Source organism: Hyaena hyaena, unplaced genomic scaffold (genome assembly GCF_003009895.1).
Source record: "Hyaena hyaena isolate Hyena2069 unplaced genomic scaffold, ASM300989v1 scaffold_191, whole genome shotgun sequence".
NCBI classification, from domain to species: domain Eukaryota; kingdom Metazoa; phylum Chordata; class Mammalia; order Carnivora; family Hyaenidae; genus Hyaena; species Hyaena hyaena.
Genome location: NW_024080824.1, coordinates 1000897 through 1020381, shown reverse-complemented (window position 1 = coordinate 1020381; position 19485 = coordinate 1000897). Strand labels below are relative to the sequence as shown.

The window sequence follows — 19485 nt, the reverse complement described above, 5'->3', positions numbered from 1 at the left end:
ACGCCGCCTTGTGTTTCCTGACTCATCTCCTCCTCCACTTCCTCTCCATCCACCCTCCAACCTGTAAACTCACCACGTCCCAGAGTGCTCCGGCAGGCTGGGAATATTCAGAGATGAGTTTTTTCCCCACGAAAAAAAAAAAAAAAACCCACCCCAGAACACCCAGCCTACCAAACATGTACCAAAGCCAATGCCAATAAATGGAAAGAACACTGTATATAAATGAATTCTCGAATGTTAAATGGATTTAAAAATAATCCTTGGTTCATAGGTTTTGTGTCTCATTACTGAAATGCTAAATAATGCAGACGTTTTCCAGTGAGCTATGCGGAAAACTTTATGAGATCCTGGAGTTCTCTTATTTTGAAGGTGGTTATGGGCATTGGTATTATTCGGAATCCCTTCACTGAAGATTTCTAATGAAGTGAAATTGTGCTTTTCAACAGGAAGGCCAATAATTGTTGTAGCACAGGAGAACACAGGAGAAGGTTTTAGTGAGGCTGTGCACAGGTCATTAATCTTGTTAAATGGTACAGTGCGATGCCATTATTGTAGCAGACAGCTGTGATTTAGGAATAACCGTGTGTGTTTGAATAGTATGGAATTAGATAAAAGATTTAAGCTTATCAAGTGTTATAAACAATGTAGGAGCGTGGAGTGGAATGCAGTCTCCCTGAGTATTTTTGTATTTGTTTAATACAGACTTCAAAGATACTCTTCTACAATCACCAAAACCACCTGCTTGCTACTGTCATGAGGAATACATGAAAATTCGTTTTAGTCATTTAGAATTTGAATGAAGAAAAGTTTTTATGGAATTTTGCCTACATGCTTTTAGGAGTATCTTTTAAAAATACAGTCAGGGGCGCTTGGGTAGCATAGTCGGTTAAGCATCTAACTTCAGCTCAGGTCATGATCTCACAGTCCGTGAGTTCGAGCTCTGCATCGGGCTCTGTGCTGACATTTCAGAGCCTGGAGCCTTTCAATTCTGTGTCTCCCTCTGTCCCTGGCCCTCCCCTGCTTGCATATTCTTGCTCTCTCTCAAAAATAAACATTAAAAATATTTTAAAAATAGATATTCAGACTTCTGAAGCCTCAGACCAAAAGACAGATATCAGATAGTAATACCTGTGTCTTGTGTTACTCCAGTTTTCCTTTCCCTCCCCACAGTGTCTGAGGCAGATGGGAAAGCTCATGATGGAATGCTGGGCCCACAATCCCGCATCACGACTGACCGCCCTGCGCGTCAAGAAAACGCTAGCCAAAATGTCAGAATCCCAGGACATTAAACTCTGATTTGAGCGGGGGGGGGGGGGGGGCGCGGGAAACAAGCATCTCTGGAGAAAGCCAGTAGATACTCTTCTGTTTGTGGGCAGAGCGAAAGATGTTCCAGAAGCCTCCACAGTCCAAGCCTTGAACATCACCCTGCTTCCCAGTGGGTTCACCCTCACCTCTCAGGGAGCAGCCTGGACAAAGAGAAGTTCCCAGAAACACGTTCTCATCATGTCTGTTTGTAGGAGGGAGACACCGCTTGGATAACTTGTTCAAGATATGATGCATGTTGCTTTCTAAGAAAGCCCTGTTTTTTGGGATTGCCTTTTTTTTTTTTTCAAAAGATGCTTTAATTTTGCCAAAATAGAACAAATAATGTAGATGTTTTAAAGTTTATACTATTATAGTTTAAGTAATAACAACAAACGGCCTTCCCAGAGATTCTGCTGGAAGGTCAATTTTAAAATACCTTTCCCTTTAGTATAATTCTGCTGCACTCTGCAAACCAAGAGACAGTCTGCGAAGTTGGAGAACACAGAGTGGAACTCACCTGAAAACCTCCCCGCTTCTGCCTCCTCAGACCACTTTGGCCAGCCCTGAATTAAGGGGCCGCCACAGCAATGTGAATGCACCCGGGTACACATACCACCTGTCTGGGACCACATGGGGCGACTCCTGCAGCTGACCCTCTGTAGCTTCAGACAATACGGAACAAATGAAGGTTTTATGGGACTCGGTTAGAAGTAGTAGGTGTTGATGCTGTTCTTCAGAACCACTCTGTGTTTCTGATTCTTTTAAGGCATTTCTGTCATGGTAAAGTCCTTTCCTTTTCATTAACCACAAAGGTGTTTTTATGTGCCGAGAGCTGACCCGTGCGTGGTTTTGATCTCTCAAATGAAAGGATCAATATTAAATACAATTGCCATCAGTTTTGTTAGAAGCAAGCCTCTTTAAAAGAGAATTTGCTCCTGTGTTGTATGAAAAATATGTCCGTGAGGTAGCAGATGAGGGTTGGGGGTGCAAATGGTTTGTTTCTCACCTGTGCAGGAGAGGCTGCCTCAGAAGCACAAGGGGAAGTGTGCTTACCTTATTTTGTATATAGATAAAGACAGTTTCTTTTTGTTATTGTCTGTCTCTTTTGTGTCTGAGCGAAGAGAAGGAGAGAAAGCATGTCAGATTAATTTAACTGAATTTTAATTTAAAAATAGAACTGTAACCTCCAGAGGGGACAACAGAAGAGGGCAAGTGGAGGGCACAAAATATTATGGCTGCTGTGATTTATTATTCTAAAATAGGTATGGATCGAGCATACACGCCCTGAATGACCATTTCACGTCTTAGGAGTGCTGACTCAGTTTATTTTATTTTCATGCTGTTCCGTTCGCTTGCTAATTAATTTATTTATTTTTCTTCTCTGTGGCACTTGTGCAAAACATCTCCTCACCTACTCGGTTCTGTGGGGTTTGAACTTTTGCAGAATGTGACTCAAATATTGACAGGGCCGATATTCCTTAGCAACAGGAACATAAAGCTTAAAATTGTGCACACCCCCTCCACTGTGTTCGTCTACGTTTCTTTACTGTGGTTTCCTTTGTTTCTTCGCGATTCTGCAGTGTTTAGTGAAGAACTGGGGAAGGGCTTCTCCTAGGTCTTTTTAAGCACGACGTTCCTTCCAGAATACTCCAGGGGGCAGTGTTTTATAACACATTATGACTGAAGGACGGAGGGTGTTTGAAAATTTGACAGCTGCGTGAACAATGAGAAAATATTCTCCTCATTTCTGAAGTAGGCTTGCAGCTGGTGACTTGTTCAACCCAAAAACATCTTAGAGCACAGAGTGGTTGTGAGCTGGGCTTACAGTTTGGGAGAACATAGGGAGAGTGTTCTGAATTCAGCGTTCTCTTCCCAGTGCTTGAGAGCCACATTTTGTTTGTAACAAAGAAAAGATTCTCTTGACCCTTGAATAGGAACAATGTTTGTTTTTCCCAGATTAAAAACACTTGTTTCCAAATATAATTGTAACCAGAATGCTGCTTTTAAGTGAGATTGAAATTACCTGAATAGCAACATGCAGCTTCCATTCCCTTGGGTCACATTGTATTCTGGTGAGAGTTTGGAAGGAATGTGTGCCTAGAATGAAGTGTGATAATCATCTGAGCCTTGGACAGAAACTTCAGTGCCTCCAAATTAGATAATCTACAAACAAATAAGTAAACATTGATGCCCCTTAAGTGGGGACACGTTGTGTTTCTTGATTTTCCCTAAATTTAAGCAAGGTTGGGCTTACCTCTTAGATAAAAATGCGTGTTAGTTTCGGTAAACTTTTATACATAGGTAACTTCAAATCAAACTACTTTGTGGGGAGGTGATGATTTGAAAGTAAACTAGATTTTTAGAGGCATGTTGGTTCCAGTGAAGAATGGGAAGAAGTTAAAATAGTATCCATATTCCTTCTGTATTACTTGTTTAGTTGTTTTGGGAAAATCTATAGCTTGCTTTCTAATCCTCAACCTGATTTACTCACTAGGAACATTTAAAGATTACTCTTGATATATTTAAAAAGACCCATTTAGTTATTAGAGTCTTTCAGTGAGATAGGAATTTATTTATGAGTAGATTTTTCTTTGTATCTTACCCAAACCCACCTGACTTAGGGAATACTAAACTGTTCTTAAAGAGACTACCTACTCACTTCCAAATAATACTTTTTGATTTATAAATTTTTAGTAGCTCAGAAGTGAATTTATTATTATTTTTTTTTTTTTGGTTTTGTCTTTCAATATAATAAGTGGGAACCTGGAAATTAATGTAGTCAATTGCTTCCTTTCAAGACTGTTTCAAAGACTAAGAGTTGCCTCTCATCACTCCCTCCTCCTCAAGAGAATCCTAAAATAGTAGTTGCTAGCTAATATGAGTTTTGTATGCTAAGACTTTCAGATTTATAGTTTATGTATGTGTGTATATATTATATAAATATATATGTATATATAAATATGTTCAGTTTGGAGTCTGGCACAACTCCATTATGTGGATTAGAGAGTAAAATATTATGGATGATAAAGTACTAAGTGAAACGTAATATTTATTTATGAAAGCAGGTAGTTAGTACAGTCACAAGTGACAGTGCTATGAACATGGTGTATGAGGAGGCTGGCCTTGGACTTCCGGACAGCACCGCTCACCAGTCACTAGTGACCATTCTGTTTATTCTTAAAACATAAAGCTTCTTAGAAAACATGCCAAGATTTTACTTCCAGGGAATTCCTTGACACATTTCTATTGCTGTGTAGTCAGGTACAGGAAATACTGAATACCGACAGAATTTCGTGTTCCTAGAGCCGTGCCGAGTCGTTAGACGTTATGGTGGTTCATGCCGTTGGTCTGTTCTGGTTCTTCTTTGTGACCGGGAAGGCACTGAAAATGTAATTTTTTAAGCTTGACTAGTTCTGCAGTTATATCTCCTTAGAAAACTCAGTCACATAGCAGTGGGAATGAAAGAAGGGGCATCAGAAGTGATTTAATTTAGCGATTATGATTTCTCTTGTAAAACAAAACAAAGAACAATGCCATATTTTTTGGAGAAAAGTTGGCAATATATAAGAGGTTTTGTTGTCTGTCTGTTTCTAAAGAAGATTCATTTGTGTTCTTGTGGGGAACCAGTGCCTTATTGAATTTGTATATACTGTAATTATTCAGGACTAGGGAACAAACAATTGTATTTGTTACAAATTGTATATGGCTTTGTTTTAACATTCCCCCAAAATAAAATGGTTTCTTTCTCCCCTTGGAATGAACATGTCTGTTATCTTATAGCTGTGCCTTCTTTCCATCTTTGAAAATGTCACTTCGTAACAGGCAGGAAGGCCCATGGAAGAAAGTGATGCAGGTAAGCTTATGTGTTTGGTGGCGGGAGAGCAAGAGAAATGGTCTGATGGCTTCTATTTTCTCTGTCATTAGGAGGCGCAGTCATCTGTTGAGAGCAAGAGGCAAGGTAAGGAAGTTAGGGGTTTGGGACAAGTGAGACAGTTTGAAATTGCACTGTGGAAAATTACAGCCAGATGGTCCCGGGCAGCGCCGAGGGCCCGGCTCACTGGTGAGACTGACTGTGCGGCGTAGCGGTGGCGAGGGTGGCCTGCGGATTGCCAGGCAGCCTGTGTGGAGCCTCTCACATCCCCTCAGCTGCGTGACCACGGACCTGTGTTCACCTCTCAGAGACTCCGTTTCTGTCCCTTGAAGTTGAGGATAATATTACCTAATGGGTGGCGTGGTTCTGAAGATGGAACCCTCCACGCATCGGGCACGGAGTCAGCACTCTGCCATTACTAAACATTAGCCGCCAGTACAAAGTCACAGTGCCGCTTTCCTGTGTAGTTTCCATCAGCTCCTGAAGTATAGACCTGGGTCCTTCGGGGTTGAAGGTTCTCGGGCGTCTGCAGTCGTGGATCATGGAAGATGCGGATCACCATCATCCGGGGAGATCGCTGACGTGGTCCTGAGTAGGGAAGGGATTAAAGAGGCAGCCGGTGGGTGGAGAGAAACTAGGTCCAAGGGCAGAGCACCCTTGCGGGCCTGGAGTGGTGGACTAGCAGTGACAGAAAGGGGCTGCAGTCCCCATCGCGCTTCAGAGAGAGGGAGCAGCAAGGCTAAGGGTGGGGGGAGGGTGTGATCACAGGAGCCTGGGGGTTTAGTTAGTGGGCAAGAATATTGGTACCTAAAGAAGAACCCAACAGTAAGGTTTCTGGACGGCTCGTCGTGGATCCTGGAGCTCCCGAGGATGGTGGCAGTCTAAGGAAACGAAGACTGTGAGGCCGAGTTCTCCAGTGACACAGGAAAATGGCCGGTGGTCTGTGCGGGCAGCGAGTCCACACACAGGCTGGGCCCGGCCGGGTAGGCTGACGCACAAAGCAGTGCGATCCGTGGGAGGGCAGCGGTCGGAGGCAGCAGAGCAGTATGAGGAAGACCCCATTTTTCTTCCCAGCTGTGACATGTGGGGTACGGAAGAAGGAGGCTATTGCCGCTGCCCCAGAACCAGCCTCCCCTCAGACCAGAGAAAGCCCTCAGCAAAGGGAGAGGAAAAGTATTAGGTTATTTTTGCAGGGATTGTGAATCTTGACAGGCAGGGTAGAAAGTTTTGAGGGGATCCGCTGGAGACTGGATCAGGAGAGAAGCCCGAAGCCGTTTGGGCACAGAGAGTGTAAGAATACTCTCTTGGTTACCAGGGACTCCGAAGTTTTCATGTGACTGGCTGCATTCAGCCAGCTGCACGGACGCCAGGGGAATTCATCCCGTCACTGGGATTCGGATCCACTTGGCTCCCGTACCATGGTTTTCACTTCTCACTTTTCTGGAAGTGCATAATCTGAGCACCGCTTTCTCCCCTGTACACGGGATAAAAATACCCACCTGCTAGGGCTCTTACGAGAAGCACGTGAGATGAATTTGTGAAGTACGTGCAGGCCCCACGCCCAGCACGTAGCAGATGCTCTTCCTCACCGGCCCGAGTTCAACAGGGTATAGAGCTAGCAACGTTTAAAGGAGTCACAGTTCACTGTGCCCCACTCCCCACTTTTATGTGCTGTGGCCGTTCATAGGACTCGAAGGCAGATGGATAGTAAACCCCAGCTGAGGAGAACAGAGTCTTCTCTTGGCACAAGTCGTTGTAGAAGTTATTTTTTTCCGGTCACGATGGTGACATGCAGAGGACCCTACTCCCAGAAGGACTTTTGTTTCTGGAAAGTAGTTTCTACCCTTGGTTCTGAGCTGCAGGACCTCGGGACAGAGGAAGGTTCTTTGCTCGGTGCCTGTGTGCTGGCACAGAAGGACAGGCACACCGGGAGGCCAGGCCTCAGAGCTCCCTAGGGTCCCCAACTCCGGTGGCATCTCAGCGCCCTCACACACTCATTCGGAAGCTCTCGTAGGTTCAGCTTTGCCAACAGGGATCCCAGCTGCCAAAGCTCCAGACTGGGGGGTCAGTGGGCAGCGTGGGAGAGCCTGTGCCCCTGTGCTTGCTTTGAGAAGTTCCACTTGATTCTTTAATTGTATTTTCATCGTTATTTTTTAAATGTTTATTTTTGAGAGAGTGCAAGCGGGGGAGGGACAGAGAGAGACGGGGAACAGAGGATCCAAAGCGGGCTCTGCACGGACAGCAGTGAGCCCGATGCGGGGCTCCAAAGCATGAAATGAAGTCAGCCTCTCAACCGACTGAGCCACCCGGTGCCCCTGTATTTTCATCTCTTTAGATGCAGTTGAAGTCTCTAGTCCAGCCGTAGGATCCACTTCTCCCCTTTGTTTTCCCCAGGTTCCTGTTTACACACTGTCACTACTTCCTCAGTCCTGACAAACATTTGTTTGTGACTCCAGCTTTAAATCTGTCTGAAGTCACCATCTCCCAGGCCTCAGGAAGGGGCAGCTTCTCAGCACTGGTACAATTGTCACCCACCCCTGTGATCACAAAGGGGTGGGCGGGTTGCATTCCGTCCAAGGACACGGCTCCAAGTAGCTCTGAGGGAGGGGCTCACTGAGGGAGGGGCCGCCTTCGATTCCACTCCTGTTTCATGGCCACCGTCCACCGCACGCCCGGAGCCTTGTGCTGGCTCACCCTCCAGGAGTGACGGGGTGTCCTGCATTTGCTATAGCTCTGGGCGTCCTGTGCTACTGGGCTCATCTTTCCTGTCCTACCTCTTAGTGTAGTTGTGTGCAAACTTCCTTTAAAATCAGATAACTATAGGGGCGCCTGGGTGGCTTAGTCGGTTAAGCGTCCGACTTTCGCTTAGGTCACGATCTCGCGGTTCCTGGGTTCGAGCCCCGCGTCGGGCTCTGTGCTGACTGCCAGCTCAGAGCCTGGAGCCTGTTTCGGTCTGTGACTCCCTCTCTCTCTGACCCTCCCCTGCTCACGCTGTCTCTCTCTCTCTCTCCTAGAAATAAATAAAAAAACATTTAAAAAAATAAAAAAAAATAAAATCAGATAACTATATTTTTTTTTTATAGTTTATTTTCGAGACAGAGAGACAGCGCATGAGGGAGGGAGGGGCAGAGAGAAAGGGAGACACGGAATCTGAATAAGGCTCCAGGCTCTGAGCTGTCAGCACAGAGCCCGTCGTGGGGCTCAAACCCAAACTGTGAGATCATGACCCGAGCCGAAGTTGGACGTTTAACCAACTGAGCCACCCAGGCGCCCCCCCCCAATATCCTTATACACAAGCTCCCCCGGACCTTCTGATGCTCCTCTTCTAAGACTGGTTCTCCCCATTAACTGCTCTCAACTATCGCCTGGGGGCATTAAAACGCTCTTAACAACCGTGCTTCAGCCTTGACTTATAAAATCAGTGTCTGGGGTTGGGAGTCAGGCACTAGCAGTGTGTTTGTTTATTTTGAGAGAGAAAGAGAGCTTGAGCAGGGGAGGGGCAGAAGGAGAGAGAGGGAAAGGGAGAGGGAGAGAGAGAATATGAATCTTAAGCAGCCTCAGCACGGAGCCCATGATGGGGCTCAATCTCATGACTGTGAGATCATGACCTGAGCTGAAATCAAGAGTACATTTAACCAACTGAGCCACCCAGGCCCTAGTAGTTTTTAAAGCTACTCAGGTGATTATCATGTGCAGAGAGGCTTGAGAAATGCTGATTCTAGAACCTGCATCCTGTCCCCGGGGGAAGCTGTGATTACCATCCTTGCAGAATCCAAGAGCTTTTCTGGTCGGAAAGAAACGCAGGGTGACTCTTCACACAGCAGTGTTTTGAGATGAAGAAACAAAGGAGGTAGCGCTCTGTTGCTTATAAATATAATTTATTACCTGTTTAAAAATTCTTTCTTACATTTTGTACATGTCGGCTGACAGAATAAATGCAGGCAATTTACAAACCGAGGGGCTCCAGGAAACACGGGGAGAGGCAGCAGGCAGAGAGAGGGGCACAGCCAGAGCCGCCATCCCTCCCCTCCAGCACACGGCGGCGTGGCAGACGGGACGCCCGGAGCGCACTCCTCCACCAGGGATTTTCTAGAAAAGGAATTGCATAGAAGAAACAGCAAGATGGAACTCCACCACAACAAAGGAAGTGTTCCATATCTGAAAAGCCAAAGTTGTGTTGTCATGTTTCAAAATGAAAAATGACAAAGCACAAAATCTCATTCCGACATTTCTGCAGTTGAACCGTTCCAAAGGGGACAGCAGGTGGATGACACAGGCTCTTCAACACAGACTGCTGGGGATTTTTCTCTGACAAACAGTGCTTGTCTTCTTTAGAAAGAGCAAAGAGGAAGGTCACCAACTTGCTACAGCTCAACGTTAAACTCGGTGAACACACACAACACTGACATCCAACACACACACACAGTGATGATATTCCCTGCAATTGGCTAAATGCATTCTGTGTGGAGGGCGAGGGATTCGGTACCAATAGCAGATCCAGGGAAGAGCGAGGGGTAGACCGCAAACCACTCACTCAGCTTGTTCTGATTGCTGTCCTCTCTCTTTCCCAAGGCCTGGAGGGGTACGCATTTGAACTTAATACCCCTATGATTACAGGCGTCACGTGAGACTTTACGAATATAAAAAGACAAAGGCATTTTCCACTGGCTGCAGGTTGCTTGCTCTTCTAAGCTGTTCTAAACAGGTTTGTTTTAATGTGGAGAAGGTAGCTCACGTCATGATTCTCAGATGTTGCCTCACCATCGAGCCGACGTTCTGGGGTCAGCGGCTCATCAGCCCCTAGGCTACCGCTCAGGGATACCGGCCTACAAGTCGCATTCCACCCTGGGTCAGCGCCATCAGGCTCAACAGCAGCTCTGATGGTCCCAATTCCAGTAGACCTTTGGAATTGAAGGGTGACACACAGAAGTTGAGATTATTTGTAATGGACCCTGAAGTGTGACGGCTTCAGCAGTTCCTAGCTCTGCCGAGGCACAAATCTCAAATGGCGTGTCAAGAGGCTGATGTACAGTTGCAAATACTTTGGCTGGTGGGAGGCTGACTGTGTCTCAGGGCAGCTTCCTCGTTTTCTTCTTACCCACTGGCACGCTGGCCACAACTCTTGCGACACTCTGCAGAGATCCCCAGCTTTGGATGCTGGAAGACCTCGTCAGTACCCGAGAGCGTAAGTGTACAGCTGGCGGGGAAACAGCCTGTTCCGACAGTGAGTCCTCACAGTTGCTGGGGTTTGTGTACCAGCACATTTGGGAAGTCCCTGTTGGTGTGTCTTGGTGATGCCCCCCCTCAGCCATTCTAAAATAGGGCGAGGGGTATATGTTACATTTGGCCAGGTGAGTTCATTAGTATCCCACCACAAATCAATAGAAGGAGGGGGCAAGCCTACTGGAAAAGCTGGGAGCCATGAACTCTTCCAGAGACAGATTTTGTTTGTTTGTTTGTTTTAGGTAGGATTTCTGAAAAGGGGGGGCAACCGCAATCCTCCCTTCCAAAGGATCAGAAAGTTAATTGTTAGTCTTAGTTCACAGGGAAAACCTACCCAGTGACATACAATGCCAGCCCCCCCCCCCCCCCCCCCCGCAAACTAACAGGTTTTAGGCATGGACTCTAGAAATACTTTTGACTCCATTTGGCTGACTTGACCTGTATGGACACAGGTTTTAGTTAACATTGGTCGCAATATATTTATTCCCCTTATGACTTATTCCATTAAAAAGATCATTAGAGAATGCAAGGGAAACCTTTCAAAGTGATTACAGCCAGAGCTTATACAAATATATTTCTTAGGGTAGAGAAACAGCACTTCATTGCACAAAGTTCCAAGGATTTCATTCACCATTAGTTCAACAAGGTTATAAAAAGAAAAAAAAAAAGACCACCACCACCACAAAAACAAAAAACCCAAAGTGTAATAGTTGGTCCTATGAGGCACTCAGAAGGTAAAAAAATGTCTTATTACCTTGAGATAATCAATAATAAAAATATTTTCCTTATTGGATCTATAAAATCTAATGCTCATTGACCACTATCATCTTTACAAATAATTGGCTTTAAGCAACAACATTCTGATTCACAAAAGCTCCTCTGTTCTCAAAGAAGATGGATAAAACCCAGTTTCATCTCAGCTGTTTCCATGCTCAACCTGTCCCTTATTGGCCTTGGACTCGTACCGAGGTGTCTATGTGAAACAGAGAACTTTGTCCAGAGCAACTGCCGGCAAAAGCTAAAGAAAGCGCACGTTCGACTTGAAGACTGAAAATTCAACATGTAAACTTGTTCTACGTTTTTACACTCCTGCAGGTCCTTATATAGTTTGTATTTGCTTGACCCCATGGGGGCAGACCGTATGCTGGCAAAGGCTTGCGAACTCTGGGAAGTTAGTGATCGCCTTCCTGGCTCCCTTCCTCACATGCACATGACAGAAGTGGACCAAAAGCATAGCTGCTGTGTCCCTGACAGTCATACATATGGGGACACATAGGACGGGAGGCTCGTTAGCTCCTCTCCAGAAGTAAAAAGTCTTGATTCCACCATCTGAATGCTTACTTTGAAGGTATCTAACTTACAGAAGAAATAAGTATCTTTAAAAAAAATTAAGGAGTATTTAATTTCCAGAGTGTCCTAAACTCAGTCTCCATGACTTCTTCCCAAAGAATGGCTCTACTGTTTGAAAGGTAAGAGAGTAATATCTCTAAAATAATTGATAATTATACATATGAAAATGGGTAATGGTTTTACAGTTGAACATGGGACACCTCACCCAAAACACTGCCCTGCCTTGGAAGAGCCTCCATCGCTCCCGTGAGGATGGGGACTTTTCCTTGGAGCGGAATTGAGTGTCCACGTGGATGTCCGCAGAGTTTGTGAAAAGGCTGTTTGCTGTTGCATGTTTGTCATCACCCTGTGTTCAGTTACCGACTCTGAATCCAATTTCTGTTCCTTCCAGCTCACTCTAAAAATGTGAACAAATGTGGTGAGAAGAAAATGAAAATGGGCTAAGACGTCTGCCTTTAGACACCCACATTCAGAAGGACGCTTCCTTCCAGTCCTGGTTACCAATCACAAATCTCACTTCCTTAGACACAGTTCTTCCATTTGCATATATAAAACTTACTTCTCAGTGGGTTCTTCTTACATTTCCAAAATTTAGAGCACTAAACGTACGGAGACTTAAAACATCCAAAGCTCAATAAAAAATGTAAATGTTGACCATGACGACTCTTCAAAAACTTTTTACAGAGATTTATGTATTTCTATCATTCCTATGACCAAAATCCAACGTGAGACCTATCGTGTGTGAAAGAGTTGATGGTGTACTAGCCTCATAATGACATATAATTTTTATATGGGTAATTTGAGGAAAGAAGTGTGACAATAAGAAAACTATAGATTTGAAGTGAAAATTTACCCACATCTGTCCTAAAGGTCCTGTTGACTCTTTAGCTATTAATTCCCTTTGTCGAACAACTTTTAGTGAATTTTTATGCGACACTCAGAATAGATTGTGTTTTGCACCACTAGATGGCACCATGCACAAATGATAGCTTGCTTTCCCCCATCCCAAAGAAGTAAGCGCGACCTTCCTTCCTCACAAGCTACATAGAAGCCCTAGGAATCAAAGGCAGGACATGTCACATAGAATGATGAAGTGGCTCTCTATGAAATGAACTGTTGAGTCTGGACCTTCTAAGTTTGAGAGCAATCTAACAGCTATTATTTCACTCCAAAGGAGAAGGAAATCAGAATTCCTAGTGAAAATTATTTGACGTAAATGCTGTGTTGTACATAAGTAAGGGAGTTGCCATGCACTCGATGGGGAACATAACAGGTTCTATGACAGATGGGTACCTCACTTATAAGGAATCAACCACTCTTTCCTTTCCACTAGGCATAGAAGTTCCTTGGAGCGTCCTTCAGATTTCTAATTCTTGATCTCCATAGATGCTCATCATTACTGGTTTGGGGAGCTGTCAATCTTAAGAAGTTGTTTCAAATTGAAGGAATGGACAACATCTCTCTTCCGTCTTCCTCTTTGTAAAAAAATATCTATTTAAAAATCTTTTTATGTAGCATACAGTGTTCCTAGCTTTTGGTCAAATACGCATCGGTACAAACATTATCCGCTGAACTTGTTTATTACTGCAATCCCTCCCTTCCTTTCACGGTTAAGTGTAATGTATTTTTATATACGGGTGGCCTGAGAGAGACAACTTATGGAAAACATGCCCCAAACAGAAGATAAGAAACAAAAGGGGTGAGAGAAGAGGCTCCGTACCAAGGTATCAGTAGTTCCTCAATGACAAGGATGCCTCAAGGAGTCTTGGGAATATTAAGAAGACACCAAAATAGAAGAGGAAACATATGTATAAAGAAAGAGGAAAATATCTGAAATGATTTCTAACTCAATTCCAGTCAGTAATCTCTATTCCTCTAGCCCAAAAGTAAACCGCGACCATGTTTGAAGGTCCTGATTCATACACAGGGGTGCTTGTTGTTCAGTTTTGGCTTGGCTCCCGGGCTACTGACCCTTTATTTCCCGGCTGCTGAATGAATGGAGTCCCTGGGTTAAAACCAAGGGCCTGGGATAATTCTGAGGAAATACCACAGTTTACACAAAGTAGTCTTCTGACTACTTTTCAGTTAATTTTTTTTTAATTTAAGAAAAGTTGGATTAAGACAATAATAGGACATAATTTGCGACTATTCAGGAAGGCAAGCGGTCCCAAGAGAGTAAAGAAAATGATAGTAAAGGGACGCCGCCTCATGGTGAGCGGCACAAAGGCAAGGCTGGGAAGCATGACCAAACAGGTTTCAGGTAAGGATCATCCTCTTCCAAGCTGGAATTATTTGGAAGGCATACTGTCGCCTGGGCAAGAGACTAGCCCGCTCTTTAAATCACCCGGGTCAGAGTCCAGTGTGGGCCTCAGACTGATGAAGGAGACTGGAGACATCACAGGAGAAGTCCAGCAGTTTAGAGCCTTGAGAATATCTAATACTTCCAACCCTTCACTGGACATGTGACGAAACTGAGGTCCGGGGAGGCTTGATGACTCTCCCAAGGTAGCATAGCTAGACGATGACAAGCCCAGCGTGCAAACTGGTTTTCCGACTGCCAGTTCAGAGGCTGTTCCTCCACGCACACCGTGTCTAAAGTAGACAGAGTACCGGGGGGGAAGTGGGGGGTCGGTGTGCAATCACATAACCCCCATATTCTGTGAACTTTAGTAGAGAACGCTTCTCACAACAAGACTTAGAGGAGAAAGACCTTGCCTGAGCGAGTGGAAAGAAGAGACCGACAAAGCCTGTGAGCACTGACTACCTTTCTGGTGCAAAAGGATGCAGGAAAGATAAAAGGTCAAGGAAGCAAAGCCTATTTACTTAAACTGGTGACCACGCCCACCTTATTACGTCAGAAGAGTGAGGCAGGTCTAGTCAATATCTAAATACTAACAGTACTGCTAACAAAAACAGAAGCTAAAAGAAAATCCTTTTACTAGAATACTTGCAAATACTCATTAATAATAATGATGATAATAATAATACCTTTAAAACAAAACACTCCAAATTGCATATTACAAACACGTGGTGAAGAAATGCCTGTTTGTGTGGCTGAAGGTGAATCACTGTCTTCCCTGCAATGCTATTGCTTTATTCCCAGAAAGCACGAGATGGGTGCCCTCAAGGAATAAAGAGTCTTATTAGTTATTTCTCCTTTCCACTTAGATTCTCCACTTCCCTGATACAAACAGTAACACTGGTTCTACAAGTTCCAGAAACAGAACACCAATGGAAGGATTATCTGAGACACTTGATGCACACAGTTTGTAGCAAAAGTCTGTGATTTCTCTGTAAATTACTAATCTGAAACAGACACAACAAACGTCCACAGCTTCAACTTCAAATGATTTAAACAAAAATAGAATGAGCCATGGACAGTGTCTGCATCCCTGTCCAATTTGGTGTAAACAACGTTTGTAGAAATCGGGTTTGTTAAGAAAGTTTATCCATATACCTGGATAGCAATAAAAAGCGTTTCCTAGGAAACTGTAAGATCCTGTACCACACAGCATACAGCCCAACTAAGAGGATAATTAGGTCGATTTCTAAATTCAAGGTACAAATTTACACAATTGTTCTTAACTCCTGTGATGATGTCCGAGGAAAGTGGGCACGTGTATCAGCAGTTGTGTTACGTCTTCCTTCTCTCTCCGCTTGCAGTCTTGCCTGTGAAACTCATCGGCCTGGTTCCATTCTGGATTTCCTTCTTAACCGTGATGCCCTGGACGGCCGCAGACTCCCTGTGCATTCCCGTCCTTCGTTTCCAGTCCCGGCAAGAGTCAGTACTGCCCTTCAGCTGCTAAAGACACCACTGTTTCATGCCTTCCCATTTCTTCCAGGACTGCCGCCAGCATGCTCAAATTTCCATCTGGGAAGTTCTGTGCTTCCCAGAGATCCAGGATTACGCCGGTCGGGCTCGATTTGGTGGCAAAGTAATTCAAGTACCTGTAATTGGGAAGGGGAGAGAATGTGCTGAATGGTGAGATTTACAGATCCCTTTTCTCTGTACGACACCCTTCTGTCTCTCCTTCTTGTTTCCTGGCCCCACCGGAGAAGCTGTAGTTTACAGTGGGCCGCCCTGAATAACTAACGCAGGCTTCATTAGATCAGCCCCAGACGGGAGATGCGACGTTTAACTTTGTTAACCTCAACTCTGAGTAAGATCATTTAAGAGACGAGGTGTCTATGGGTCATATCCTAACCAGGAAATGAAGACATTTATGTCTTGTTTCCAGCCCAGCCTCTGATCACCTTCGACAGGTCAGGCCGTGTCTGGGGCTTCGTAGTGATGGCAACGTTCCACTGACAAGGGGCTCCTGAGGTCTCTTTATAACTCGGTACCAATGCGGCGCTTAGCATGTTAATTAGCCATCAAGCCTTCGGTCTTGCTCAACAGGAGATGAGGGACACCAAGTATTTTAAGTGAGCGGATATATTATTTAGGGCCATTTGGCCCATCACCTTTGCAAAGCGGATCACAAAACTTGATACTTATCTTGTCAGATAAGCCCAGGATATCTCTCCACAAGGTGTCTGCAAGACCAAGGGGCACCGATGCAAAGTAGCAGCTTAAAACGGGTTTGCAGAATGAAAAAAAGTAAATAGTTTACGTAAAAATAAAAGTAAACAGGTGGATGGGTAGAAAACAACATGGGGCGCCTGGGGGGCTCAGTCGGTTAGGCGTCCGACTTCGGCTCAGGTCATGATCACACGGTTCGTGGGCTCGAGCCCCTCATCGGGGTCTGTGCTGACAGCTCAGAGCCTGGAGCCCGCTTCAGGTTCTGTCTCCCTCTCTCTCTGACCCTCCCCAGTTCGTGCTTTGTCTCTCTCTCAAAAATAAACAAACATTAAAAAAAAAAAGAAAGAAAGAAAAAGAAAACAACAAATGCTGCCCTAAGTCTAATGGGTATCAGCCCTGGAGCTCTGTTTGTGACAGAACAGGAGCTTGGCCTACCCACCTGTCCAGGTTCAGCTTATGGGCCAGCATCCGCCAGTCATGGCCTCTGGTCTGCGGGGCGTCCAGGCTGCTACAGAGCTTCTGCCTGATAGGGGGAGGGATGCTGAACGCGCTGGGTCCCGTCACAGTGGTGATGGTGCTCGCTGGGTCCAGCAGGGGCAGATCGATGCCCGTAGGCTCCTGTAGTTCAGGCAAAGGGACAATACAGCATTATTTCCAAAGACAAAAGCAATCTTTATTGAACCAATCGACATAATGCCTTGCTTTGAGCAATAAGAAGAGAACGAGTCGTATTCTTCTTCTTGGTAAGAATGGCTTCTTCCTGGCCGAAAGCTGGGACCTGGCCGAGAAGAAGAGGGACATTCTGCGCTGACTTTGCACAGCCTTGAACGTATAGGTTTTTGCTCCAGGCTGGGCTGGGTGGAAGTTCTGGTGTGATTTGATAACGGCTTTTCTCTCATCCTGTTCAGGATGAAAGAGGAGAGAGGACTATCAATCCTCCTGAAGGTTTAGATTTCAAGAGGGGAGAAATGTTCGAAAGGGCAGTTCTTTGTGGATGAACAGATCTGAGATTAGAAAGCTGGGAATTCAGAGCTTCTAGAAACTGTCTTGACCCGGAGCGGGATGCCCTGGGCAAGTGCCCAAGTAAATTCTCTCTCTAGCCTCTGCAGAAGAAGAGTCAGTTCTGCTTTTGTTGAATGACACGGAACACAGCTCTCCTCCAAAGGAGATCAAATTAAGACTAATTTTTTAAAGAAAATGGTGAACACAGTAGATTGCCTTAGGGCAAGCTGCTAATGGCATCCTCCAATTGCTGTACACCCTTATTTTTGTTCAATCTAATTTTAGGAGAGAAAATCATAAATTGGCTCTTAAAATAGTTTCAGCTCATAAAACAGCACAAATGCAAAATCTGAATTTCATCTGCAGGAGAAATTCTAATCATTTTCTGATCGCTTCTGCTGGTTAGGAAAGCAAAAGCAAATGTTGCCTGGGAACTCTTAAAGCAATAAAAGAAAATCCACTTAATCTACTTTAAATGTCATCTCTCTCTCTCCCTCTCTCTCTCTCAGAGCAGGTAACTCCTTGGTGTGCATAATTAGTTGCTGGAGGATAAACTAGCCACAGTTTCAGTCGTCATGAAGTCTCTGGCGTCCTGCAGAGTGCTCAGCTCGGGGGGTCAGGGCCGCCCCTGTCCAGAGCCCCCCAAAGTGCTTGTGCCAGGTGGGAATCACCGCTGTGTGTGCCCCGGTGTTTGCAGACAGTGTGTTCTGTACTCCGGGGCCAGCTGCCCAGGCTCACTGCTAGGCTTGTGCAGTCCCACCGCACAGGGTCAATCCAGGGCCCGGGAGGGCACATTAGAGTGAAATATATATATATATATATATATATATATATATATATTTTTTTTTTTTTTTTTTTTTTTTTTTTTTCAGTGGGGTTGGCCACCATCACACTATTTGGCCTCAAAACTCAAAAACTGACAAACGCAGACTCGGAGGGTTCCATCGGCTCCTCTGTGCTAACTCCAGCACATCCCAGTTAAAAGGCTGGTATGAATGAAACACATTAGCAACAAACAGGATTTGGAGTCCCCCTAGTGAAGGGGGGGGGGACTTTGCTCCTAGTGAAGACGCAGCCTGCAGATCTTTCCCCTCATTGGGCAGAGTTCCTTTCAAGGGTCCCGGAGGACAGAGGAATCCTGACCTCGAGAGCATAGGACTTAAACAAAGGGGACCAGAAGAGTGAGCCAGGGGCAGGTGACGGACTTGTGTTGGGGATTTCTGAAGCAAAGTACTTCAACACTTGTATTAGGCAAAAAAACCCAAAAAAAACAACAACAAAAAAAACCCAATGACGTACGTATGGGTTGGGAGGTGGCGGGGAAGAGAAATCACATGGTGTTTCCACAGCTTAGTGCCATCACCCCTGCTGAGATCCTGCTTGCTTCTTATCTGGAGAGTAACAATAGGGCCTAGAAGGAAACGCCGCATGTCCAGATATGACCGCCCCTTGCTGGCAGCAAAGACTAAGTCTGCACCAGAAGCAGCAGGGAGTGTGCTTTGTGTAGCTCGGACTTGGGTCCCCGGAGAGTCCGCTTGCTGGTGGCCACAACATCTCCTTCCCGATGACCTGTGGTCTATGCCATTCTGTCAGACTAATCTTCCTAAAGTGCCACACTGACCTTCCTCCTTTTCCCTCTTATTGAGAAGCTTTAACTATTCCTCCTACCACATGGAGTCCCTACTTGTAATCAGGCAGTGAGGCATATCTGTGCCACCTGCCCCCTCGGGTGGTAAGGGCCCGCGGGGCGACGCCTGCGTAATACGGAGCCGGGCCTGACACGCAGTACGGGGCCCAGCGTCCCGCTCTCCCACCACTTCACAGTCCGACCCAGTCTCGGGCTGCCGGGACGGAACTCAGACTCCCCTCAGACTGGACCACTCACTGCTCCTAGTGCCTTTCTAAAGGCCGGACCTCTGACAGTTCTTCTGCCCTTTCCCTTCCCCTCAAAGTCCGGACCCAAACACATGTTGGGGTGCCTCCCCTGAGCAAACCCACCCAGTCACCAACTTGGACCTCCTGCAGCCCCTTTCCCGGTCCACATGTCTGCTCTAGGCCTGTTGGCCATATTTTTGCGTTACTTCTTTCCATTCCTTAAATTTCTTGGAGATGAGGGTATTTTTGTCATCCCCAGAGTCCCTCTGCTCCTCAGCACAGTGCCCTGCACACAGATGCTCCTCAATTCAGATTTGGTGAAATGAGAGAAAACACC

The 19485-nt window shown here is 45.5% G+C and overlaps 2 protein-coding genes across 10 annotated transcripts in view; one reads left to right on the top strand and one right to left on the bottom strand.

The window, feature by feature from the left end:
- Nucleotides 1-4069, top strand: part of BMPR1B (bone morphogenetic protein receptor type 1B) — a 394444-nt gene extending 390375 nt beyond the window's left edge. For all 7 annotated transcript variants that reach the window (XM_039241281.1, XM_039241288.1, XM_039241282.1 and 4 more), the window contains one exon: nt 1171-4069. In XM_039241281.1, the coding sequence (XP_039097212.1) occupies nt 1171-1296 (126 nt within the window). In that variant the 3' untranslated portion in view covers nt 1297-4069. The remainder of the gene's footprint in view (nt 1-1170) is intronic.
- Nucleotides 4070-9037: 4968 nt separating this feature from the next.
- The window catches only part of UNC5C (unc-5 netrin receptor C), a 360161-nt gene continuing 349713 nt past the window's right edge, over nt 9038-19485 (bottom strand). For all 3 annotated transcript variants that reach the window (XM_039241298.1, XM_039241299.1, XM_039241300.1), the window contains 2 exons: nt 16711-16889; nt 9038-15697 (listed from right to left, as the gene is read on the bottom strand). In XM_039241298.1, coding sequence (XP_039097229.1) covers nt 15532-15697; nt 16711-16889 — 345 coding nt within the window. In that variant the 3' untranslated portion in view covers nt 9038-15531. The remainder of the gene's footprint in view (nt 15698-16710; nt 16890-19485) is intronic.